The sequence below is a fragment of the Leptonotus elevatus genome, chromosome 17 (assembly GCF_054856555.1).
Source record: "Leptonotus elevatus isolate MCC_2025b chromosome 17, RoL_Lele_1.0, whole genome shotgun sequence".
Classification (NCBI taxonomy): Eukaryota; Metazoa; Chordata; class Actinopteri; order Syngnathiformes; family Syngnathidae; genus Leptonotus; species Leptonotus elevatus.
The window spans coordinates 2,148,166-2,158,816 of NC_141255.1; the positions used below are offsets into that span (position 1 = coordinate 2,148,166).

Below are 10,651 nucleotides of genomic sequence, written 5' to 3' on the forward strand. Positions count from 1 at the left end.
CCCCCCTTCCGACCGGCAGAGACCGGTCCTAGACAAAACTCCCTTTAAGATAGCAAATGTAAAAACCCGTTGCCCTTCTTCTGAGAGTGAGACAGATAATACAATTCTATTCATTGAGCCATACTGCTATAACTAAATCCAAAACGGCTAAAATATAAATTGAAACTGAAAAACAATGTTAATAACTCATCAGTAACTACCAATCACATCTTAGCTTCAGAAAACAGGTAAGCTGTGATTGGTCGTTGCCTGAGCAACTGTGATGTCACCTTCGGTCGACAGCAAGTGGCAAAATGGCCGCCCCCTGATATGGATAAAAATGACTGGATTTTGCTACATAACTCATATTCCGAATGTCATGTTTAGACGAGTGAGGTCACATATAACATATTCTTGTCAAGAAATGTTTAAGGTCGACTTCCCTTTAATGGAAACATTAAACCAGCGTTTCCTCTTCCTTGCAGGTCGAGTTGAGAGGAGACCCGCCGAGAAGTCCATTACCATTTCCAAAACATCAGGTGAAGCCACATCGTCAACGCGAAAGCTACATAGGAGGCTTTTAAAGTGCGACGGTGTTGCACTCGGGGATATACATTGGCTTTGCTCGTGCAACCTGTCATTTGCGTGCTGTTCACACAGTCGACAGAATGAGGAAGAGCTGGGAGGGAGGAAGAGGCGCTAATTTGTGAGCCGCCAGTGGGAAAACAGTTGTGAGGTTTTGTTCCAGTTAAGATGAAGATGAAGATGAAGATGAAGAAGAAGGAGAATCGGCAACCTAATGGCCCTGTCATTATTATACTTGCTCTATCATCACACTCCTCTTCATCTTGGTGGCTTCTCACAAGCCTGTGGAGGCGCCATCTGATGAAACCACATTATAACGACCAATCATCATCTCTCATTTTCAAGTAGATTGAGCTCATTGACTTTTTGGTGACAATGACAATTTTCCCCGTTTGTCTCCAGCGGATGGCGATCCGCACTTTGTGGTGGACTTTCCTCTCAGCAAAATGGCCGTCTGCTTCAACATCAATGGCGAGCCCGGTCACGTCCTCCGCCTGGTTTCTGATCACAAATTCTCCGGTAAGAAAAAAGAAAAGAAAAGAGTACAATACAATAAACCAGTGATTCCTAACGACACTGGTGTCTTATTGGTCTGAAAATTTCAAAGTCAAACAGAGTCGTCTTAAAACTGGAAAATAATTTTCTAAGACTCAGGGTTTCGGCAGAGGTCAAGACACACACCCGACTTGCTTTGCCTATCTGCAGCAGGGAATTTGGTGCGCTTAGTAGTCGACTTGCGACTATCGGATGGTACATCGTGTGATTTATTTATTATTGCAATCCCTATTCCCTTCATACTAACTATGTCGAACAAAAAAACAAAGTGGTCGGAGGAATATGTGCAATGTGAATTTACATTCACGGAACGTATGGTGTTCCACAAGGTTCAATTCTGGGGCCTCTGCTGTTATCATTATTTTGCTGCTGCTTGGTTCCGTCTTAAGAAAACCGCGGTGGTTGTTTTAACGTGCTCTATAAATATATAGCGATACACTGTTCACCCGAATAAGTTAGCAGAACAAAAAAAAAATTGAGGTATTCGGTTGCCTCACTTTTTTTGTGGGGTTGCTGTGGTTGCTATTTTCATAATCCTACATCAATTATTATTAATTTATTTAAACTTTATTTAACCAGCTAAGGAAACTGAGAACAGATTATCATTTACAATGTCATCTGCAGAGAGAATAAAATAAAGCTAAAATAAAATGACAATTTAACAAGTAAAAGAAATGATTAAAGATATACACAAAACATAAAATACAGTGTTCCCTCGCTATAACGCGATTCACTCTTCGCGGCCTCGCTGTTTCATTTATTGCGGGTAATTTTCGGAACCTAACCCAGCGGAAAACGAGGGAACACTGTAAAACATTACATACATTAAGTTTTATTTTAGTATGTATGTACTATACAGGCCTACAATTAATTTATTTGTAAATATGACTTTTTTTTTAAATAATAGAAACAAGATTTTATCACAAAATAACGAAATTTTATTAAGTTACAGCTAATTTATGTTTTTAAGTTAAGTTGTTTTTAAGTACGAAATTGTATTAAGTTACAGCTAATTTATGTTTTTAAGTTATACCCCAAGTGTAGTTAAATTTAATCAAAATTTTTTAGTACAAATTACTCATAAAAGCATACAAAGTTACACCAACTTCAAAAAGTTAAGTTAGTAGTAGTTTTTATAAAACTTTGAGTATTATGTACTTAATGTATTTGATTATTTTGAATGTTCGGGGTTTTATATATATATATATATATATTAGTATGTGTATATATATATATATATATATGTATTATATATATATATATATATATATATATTAGTATGTGTATATATATGTATATATATATTAGTATGTGTATATATATATATATATATATATATATATATATTAGTATGTGTATATATATATATATATATATATATATATATATATATATATATATGCTGTTTATTCGCTTCGTGTGTGTGTGTTCACCAGGCGTGACAGTAAACGGCAAACTCGTCGGCGCTCCGCCCCCGCCGGGCAGCCGCAAGCTCCAGCGCACGTACTTCAGCAGCATCACCGTGGTGGTGGACCGCCCGCGCCGCGCCTACATCGAGGTGACGCCCACCAAGGTCATCCTGGACGGGTCGGACCGCCTGGTGCTGCCGTGCCACTCGACCGCCTCCGTGGAGAGCGGCGCGCTGTCGGTGGCGATCGTCGGCGGCTGCAACGTGACGGTGAGCGTCGGCGCCAACGTCGGCTTGGTGATCCTGCTGCACCGCTACAAGAACCCCGCGCCCTACCAGAGGGACCACCTGGGTTTCTACATCCAAGATAGCGAGGGGCTCTCGCCGAGCTGCCATGGCCTGCTGGGTACGTGGCAACGTTTGGATTTTTATTTAAATGCATTTATGGGGTCATTTCTTACATCTGAAAAACGGTCCTCTCACCTCTTCACAGGCCAGTTCCTGCACGAGGAGGTGAGCGTGGTGGAAGGAGATCCCGGGGAGAATCCCACGTCTGCATGGTTGAAGCTAAGGGGCCGCTCGGTGCCGGTGGTCCGCAAGAGCCGGCGCATATTTGGCGGTGCACAGAGCGTGGACTGCTGGTTCGCCAAGAACAACGGCGCCAAACTCGTGGACGGACGCTATGAGGACTACGTGGCGTCGCACATGTTCGACACAGGCGAGGGGCCGCACGGGAGCAACGCGGTGTGAGAAAAGCCCGGCCTACCAGATCGGCTCGACCCAGGTACTCTTTGGGAAAATGAGCCTTGGATACGCCATCAAAATGGTGCCAATATGCACTGAAGGATTATTTTAGTTTCCCCTTACCATTTAAGGAAACAACAACAAAAACTGTCAAGTATGCAAATATCTTCCCTTATGTTTTTCTATGGCACATTTTTATACAGTGATCTTTTTACCGTTAATGGTTGTGTAAATAAAATGTTTATTATTCTCATCTAACTGCTATGCATTTGGGAAGTGCATTTTCTTATTGTTGTAAAGATGTAAAAATAGCCTTAACATATCCAAGAAGGTACCAAATATAAGTTTGTTATTATTATTATTATTATTACATTAAAGGGGAAGTCAACCTTAAACATTTCTTGACAATGGGCTCTTTGCACAACTCCACGACTTTCTGAATTCAATACCACTCCTTCATTTCCTGCCTTTCATGAGTGGACAAACTGATTAATCCAGGTGTGCCTGACCTCAGTAACCACGACGACAATGGCCAGATACAACTGGATTCATCAGTTTGTCCACTCATGATAGACAGGTATAAAGTTCAGGAAGTAGTCGAGCTGTGCAAAGAGCCATAATATGTTATATGTGACCTCACTAGTGTAAACATGACATTCTGATTAATATTACATTTGTGGAATGTGAGCTATACAGCAAAATCCAGCCACTTGCTGTCGACTGAGGGTGACATCACAGTTGCTCAGGCGACGACCAATCACAGCTCACCTGTTTTCTGAAGCCGAGCTGTGATTGGTTGTTCCCTGAGACTTGAGCAACTGATGTCATTTTCACTCAACAGCAAGAGGCAAAATGGCCGCCTTCTGATATTGATCAAAACTGCTGGATTTTGCTGCATAACTCATGTTCCACTAAAGCAATATTAATCAAAATAGTGTATTTAGACTAGTGGGGCTTCATAGAACATAATGTCAAGATTTTTTTTTTGGGGGGGGGGGGGGGTGACTTCCCCTTTAATTAACATTTGTGATGCATGCCTGACAAAATTACAGTTAAAGTGTTTCACTCGGGGCAAGTTTAAGATGGAGTCACACTCCTACAACGCTGACGAGGTATACAATATAATTCAAAAGTTTAGGGTCACTTATAGAAATGGTTAGTCTAATAACATAATTGCATACGTTTTTAAACATTAGCAGAAAACAAGAAAAAAAATTCAACAAACAAGATTCTAGTTGCTTCAATTTGAAAATGTCTGTTGCTTGGATGAGCACATTTATCAACGTATCTCCATAATCTATCACTAACATACTCTAACAGTCATCATTTCTAAATATTTTGGTTAAAAAATTATGTTAAATCCATATAGAACCATAAAAGGAAAAACTGAACCTGCCTTCTTTTACCATGTAATCTGAGCAATTTTTTTATTTTGTATTTTTTTTTAAGTACCCCAAGCTACTAGTTGAGAATCACTCACTGGTTTTAGCTGATCTGTCTGTCAGGTGACATACACGCACGCACGCACGCACACACACTGCTCGTCCCTGTCATCGGGTGGAGATCAGGGGAGCTGGTCCCGCCCCCACAGGGCTAGCCAGTAACCAGCTCGGTTTCTGCTACGAGGAATTCATTAGCGCACAGCCATCTTCATATGTCAGTCATCTTTTATTTTTGGCCACAGATTACATTCTGTAAGGAGCACCTTGGTGACCACTTCCAGAGATCAGCTATAAAAAAACAAAAAACAAAAAAACAAGTAGTAATAATAAAAATGCTAATACTGTATATAAAATTAAGCAACGTATTTGGTCCAACATCACAATAACGATGATTTGTAAAGTTCAAGTCTTAAAGGTTTTTTAAAAAAAACATTGTGATATAAAAAAATGAATTACACATGACATGAATAAATATGAGATACACTATTCATAAGATGCTCATTTGGAATAAAAGTTGCAATGTTAGCTTAGCTTAGTATGCCTTTAAACAAAGCTACTGCTATGTAGCTTGCGAACAAATACTATAAAATGTGCGATGATTAGCCCAGTGGTTTGTAGCGAAGCTAACATTCATATGTCACATTAACAATATGTATATACAGGTTTCCCAAATACTGGACTTTTCTGGCATCATTAAGATTTATTTTTCCTCGTAACATGATTTTATGGAAGCCTATTTGCGGCAGTAAAAAAAAAACGGGGGGAGTGGCTGAAGCGGCACAATTCACATGAATTTACCACATTTTGTCTAAAGATAGTAAATTAAAAAAATATATGAGATGGTATATTATTATTATGCCAATAAACAAAAACCATAATATGAAAAAGTCTTAAGTCATAATTATGAGTACATGACAGTATGTGCCCTGTTTCCACTAGTAAATGTTTCCGTTTAATTTGATTTTGATTTTTTTTTTACTGTCAGAAATGGGCTGACATGAAATAAGTACACACACATATTTTACTCATAAAAAAACGTGTTTGGTCTTCCTTAGAAGTTGTTCGGAAGTAGCTGGAGGGCTGTGCTTGCCGAAATGATGGCACCTTCCATCAAAAGGTGGATATAAAGCAACTCTCATTCCCAAAAATTCCCTAGCAGGACCGGGGGGGGGCAGATTAATTATTCTGCCCTCAAGTGCGTTTTTTTCCTTCATCTTTATCCCTCCCAAACAGAGAACCACTTGAAAGCTGAGGTGTAGATCTTTCATCGGAGTGCGTGGAGGTTCTTTCCGTGTGTGTGTGCGTGTGCGTGTGCATGTGCGTGTGTGCGTGTGCGGACGCTTTAGATGCTGGCGGCTTCACACCACCACCCAGCCAGGCCTCACTTGTGCTCCCGAGTACTGCACGGGAGGCAGAGCCTCGTCGCCGGCATCCTCTTCGCCCTCATCCGTGTCCGTCTCCACTGTCAGCAGAACCTGCGTGATGGCAAAAACTTGCTCAGGTGACAAAGTTGGAAAAAAAAAAACCGGAATCGTTTATAAATTTCATTTACATTCAAGATGCCCCCCCCCAAAAAATGCAGTGACGACTAAATATGTAAATACTTTTCATCCTAATGGCTGTGAGTCGCAAAGGTGATGATTCCCACAGAACAATCTTTTCCCAAGTTTTGTGATTTGTGCACTCTTTTTCCTTAAATACACCCTTAAAAAAAACTTGTAAAGGGTTAGGTTTAATCACGCAAAAATCATCCACAAATACAAGATTATTTAATTATGTTTTTATATAATTTAAATAGTTATTAGTTTTTTAATTAATTATATTTTCATTTCCATTCCAATTTTATTTTAATTTTGTGTTTTTTAGATTGCTATTCTTTTTTTTTCTTCTTTTTTTTTATTTAATTAAATTTTAATTTCGATTTCACCTTGTTTAATTGTATTGCCTTTTACCACTGAATTTAATTTTTCTTTATTTACATTTTTATAGTTTTAATGATCATATTTTAGATCATTTTAATCTAATTTAAATTTCATTTTATTTTATTTTCTATTACATTTTGTCTTCTTCTTTTCTCATTATTTTGTGTGTGGGGGCGTTGGTGGGGTGATTGCACTCAACAATCATTGTTTTGTCCTCCCATGACACTTTCAATATTTCCCAGTTTGGAAATCTGGGCGCCAGAAGAGCCCTCGTTGCCCCCCCCCCCCCCCCCTTCGACCTGCAAAGAGGGAGAACCGCCAGCGATCCTCACCCGCGACTCGTCATTGACAGCCCAAGGCAACGCGTCGCCCTTCTTGGGCGTGACGTCGCACGAGTCGTCCAGGCTCTTCATGTTCTTCGACTTCCTCATTGTCAGGCTGTCCACCACCCAGAACATGACCGACTGCAACAAAATGGCAGAAAAGTCGTAACTCAAGAGGTACGGGGTTCTAGGATTCAGGATGCGGCGGCGGCAGCTGTGGCTTACGTTGACGATAAAGGGCACGATGAGCATGACTAGCACCAGCTCCAGTTGCGGGTTTGCGATGTAGCCCAGCAGAACTTCCTGCAGCTGGAAACGACAACGGAGTCATTACATAACGACTCAGCACTTTTGTTTTGGATCGTTCGGGACGCGCGCATACTTTGGACCATCCCGGCACGAGCAGCACCAGGCTGATGACGCCTTTTTCCAGAACCATGATGAGCAGGTACGTGCCACACTGGCCCAGCCATGCCGCCGCCTGCGGCGGATCGCCTGCACCACAAAATCAACTTTATGATATTTAGCAATATTGTGTGAATGTATCTAAAGAAGGCTTTGTCTATATTGGGGTTTTTATCCTCAAATTATTTTTTCGTAACACCTTTATGACCCTCCCCCGTGGACAACAGTGACCTCTAGTGGCTAAAACAAGAACATCCCTGCTGCTTCATGTTGTTTCTCTATTCCAGCATGTCATCTTCTGTCGGAACTCACCGTACTCGCCAAACGTGAGCAGGGTCCACTGCTTGTACTCCACCGCCTTGGACACCAGTTTGACGGCCAGCCAGATGACCAGCATGCCCACGGTGGCGTCCAGCAGGAAGTTCATCAGGTAGCTGCGAAGCGACAACAATATAAGCAGATAAGAGAAGACCTTAAGAGTGAATGTGAGCGTGTACAAAACTGACAGTGAGCAAGGGTCCTCCTTGGTGAGCGTGGACAGGAACACGTTGGCGAAGTGGATAAATAGGGCGCCAATGGCCTGCTTGGACGTGTCGAAAAACCTGGAAAACATTTCCACATCACTTTCACATTTGATGCCACTTTTTATATTGTACTAGAATGTGAAGAAAATGAACATTTCTGACCAGATCCTCCAAGGTCGGCGGATCCCAGCGGGCTCCCGGAACCGTTTTACTGCAAAACAAGTAAACTTGTGTTGATATGAGGACTTCTACCATATTTTTTTAAATATGAGCCTCCGCCCTGATTGTATTTTTCTTTGATTTGACAGTTGGTCAAAAATATTGTCCTCTTTTTTTTCTTAAATAATGAAGTCTGTTTTACTTTAATGCTAACAGACAATGCAAAATGCTATAAATAGGCAAACAAATAGCAACTATTTGGCTGTCTTGCAACATTTTATGGCTATTTTACACAAACGGCAGCAACGGCATATATTATTTATTTATCGGCTAATATTCCTGCATGTCTCCATATACAACAGTGTCACTATTCCGACAGTGCAACTGAAGTGAGCCACTAATAAGTAACCAAGTGGAGGCTCATTGATCTCGCTGGGCCTTGGGGGGGGGGGGGGGGGGCTCCATGATGCAATGCTCTGCTTGCCACAGATTGATGAAATCACTCCAGTGTGTTGACCTTCGCAAAGTGGTGAGCGTATCATATTATGCACAGTCGACCACTCGCCAGTTCCACTGCAGACTCGAGCGTCTTGTTTATTCAATGCTGCTGTGTATGCGAAGGGTTCCGAAATGCACATGATGCTGTTTTTTAAGCGCAAGTTGACTCAAGAGATGAGTAACAACACAGCAGGGAGGACTCATTCACTGAGGCGGCCTACATTCCTAGAGTCAGCTGCTGCGGCATCACCAGTTATTTATCATGCAATCAGCCGGTGTGGTCAATACACTATCGCATCAAGGAATACGTTTTTCCAGTGTTGAACGGCATGGACTTTGACATCTGCAGCCTTCGGGAGAGATGATAAAAAAAAATAAACAACAGGAAGTCAAACTCATCATCACCAAAACACTGATTATATGAACAGTATTGTATCATTGGGGTTAACTCAAGTACTGGTCTATGGCGAAACTCATTGCCCAAATCGAATATTTAAGATAAGTAGACTATTAGTGCTTTTATATGTGATTTGTTGTGTTTTGACTGGAAATTAAATGTTTGATTTTGACAACACATTATTCTGTATAATTAGATTTAAACAGCACAATCACGTCCTCAAAAATCTAAAATATCGTGTAAGTACACAGAGCAACAGCGCCTCGTTGCTGTGGACGTGAACAGATAATGGCAGCAAAGTCCAACTAAAGGCTTACTTTTAATTCGGCTTGGCGGTTACTTTAAACACGCCGAATGTGACTGAAGGTCATTTAGAATTAGTCGATGAATCCACACTGCTCTACAATCGTATGCAACGTGTGCGATAAGCAAGTAAAGTTCGAATTTGCAGATTTTTCAACCGGACTTGGTGCGCGGTCTGAGGGAAAACAAACAAGACGCCACGTGTGCAAGTGATTTAACGATACTTTTCTTCCAGTCCTTTTACCCCCAGCTTCTTCTTTTTTTTGTGCTCATTGGGTATAACAAATACATTATATTGCATTTATTGACACTTACGCATGAGCGTGCTGAAGGCAACAATGGCCAGGAGTCCCTGAATGAGAACCCCGAAGCGGTCCGTCAGGGCGCCGTCGTCGCATCCGTGCGGGTTGGCCTTGTTGATATCGCTCATGTTGCTCACCTCCAGCTCTCCGCCATCGGACAACCTCCTCACCAACATAGAATCGCTGTACATGTCCATGGATGCTGGCGATGAAGACGCGTTGTCAGACAAAAGCGCAGCTCACTTCCAACTCCTCGGTTCGTTTCTTTTTAAGTCACCACAATGTTGACTTCGAGTGATTAACGCGAACTAAAGTTAGAGCTTGAAATTTAGCGGCCAGGGTTGCTGATAAGGCAACAAAAGCAAACATACGAGTCGATTTTTCTCGCCCAACATACATGTTTACGTTGAGGGAAAACAACTGTCAAGTAGCAAAAATGGATAGTGTAGCCTCCGGTTTTCTTGTGTCAAAATAAGAGTTTTTCCTCCACTTTGTGGACTAGCAAAGTACTACCGACCATTCAACGAGTACTGGTATTTAAAAAATAATAATCTAAAAAAATCCACCTGCAACCTCCTTTTACATGTTTTTCTTTCTGCACTTCCGTCTTGTAGCAGGGGTATTGCTTTTACTTTTTGAAGACATTGGGACCATTTCCGGTTTTGGTCCTGCCTTTCGGTGCCGCTTGTGAAAAAATTGTTTATTACAATTGAACTAAGTAAATAAATAACACTGTGCTAACTGCTAAGGAAATATTCTCTGCTAAGAAAATTGTTCTTTGTAATAGTTGGTTGAAAAACGTTGTAGCTATTTACAGCCAGTTTGGATTACAAAAATAAATTCACTTAAGGTTTGTCTAAGAAGGAATTTAACATTTAAAAACGAAACAAAGAGCCTCATTTGGGTGTAAAGTAGGCACTAATCCGCTGTTAGGCGCACGGGAAAGCTTCCCCAGGAGCAGATTAATGGTAAAGGACGCATGCGCCAACCATCTGTCCAATTTGCAGGTTTGCACGCACGCTCTTTTGTGCGCGCGCGTGTGTGTGTGTGTGTGTGTGTGGGGCGCCTTTGTTACATTGTGGGGCCCATACACGCGTGTTTTTCC

At 41.3% G+C, this 10,651-nt stretch overlaps 2 protein-coding genes across 3 annotated transcripts in view; one reads left to right on the forward strand and one right to left on the reverse strand.

Moving 5' to 3' along the window:
- Window positions 1–3,573, forward strand: part of itih5 (inter-alpha-trypsin inhibitor heavy chain 5) — a 14,969-nt gene extending 11,396 nt beyond the window's left edge. Inside the window, exons 11-14 of the mRNA XM_086060395.1 lie at window positions 465–518; window positions 967–1,083; window positions 2,556–2,933; window positions 3,021–3,573. Coding sequence (XP_085916521.1) covers window positions 465–518; window positions 967–1,083; window positions 2,556–2,933; window positions 3,021–3,277 — 806 coding nt within the window. The 3' untranslated portion in view covers window positions 3,278–3,573. The remainder of the gene's footprint in view (window positions 1–464; window positions 519–966; window positions 1,084–2,555; window positions 2,934–3,020) is intronic.
- A 1,347-nt stretch (window positions 3,574–4,920) lies between these two features.
- Window positions 4,921–10,075, reverse strand: tmem110l (transmembrane protein 110, like). 2 transcript variants are annotated; one of them, XM_086060394.1, is made up of 8 exons: window positions 9,560–10,070; window positions 8,050–8,098; window positions 7,870–7,965; window positions 7,676–7,797; window positions 7,341–7,453; window positions 7,184–7,267; window positions 6,968–7,099; window positions 4,921–6,188 (listed from the first exon to the last, which is right to left on the reverse strand). In XM_086060394.1, the coding sequence occupies exons 1-8, from the start codon at window positions 9,741–9,743 to the stop codon at window positions 6,072–6,074; spliced, it is 897 nt and encodes a 298-aa protein (XP_085916520.1). In that variant the 5' UTR covers window positions 9,744–10,070; the 3' UTR covers window positions 4,921–6,071. The 2 variants fall into 2 exon arrangements, with proteins under 2 accessions (XP_085916520.1, XP_085916519.1); XM_086060393.1 differs by having other exon boundaries at window positions 7,676–7,965; window positions 9,560–10,075.
- Window positions 10,076–10,651: the final 576 nt, after the last annotated feature.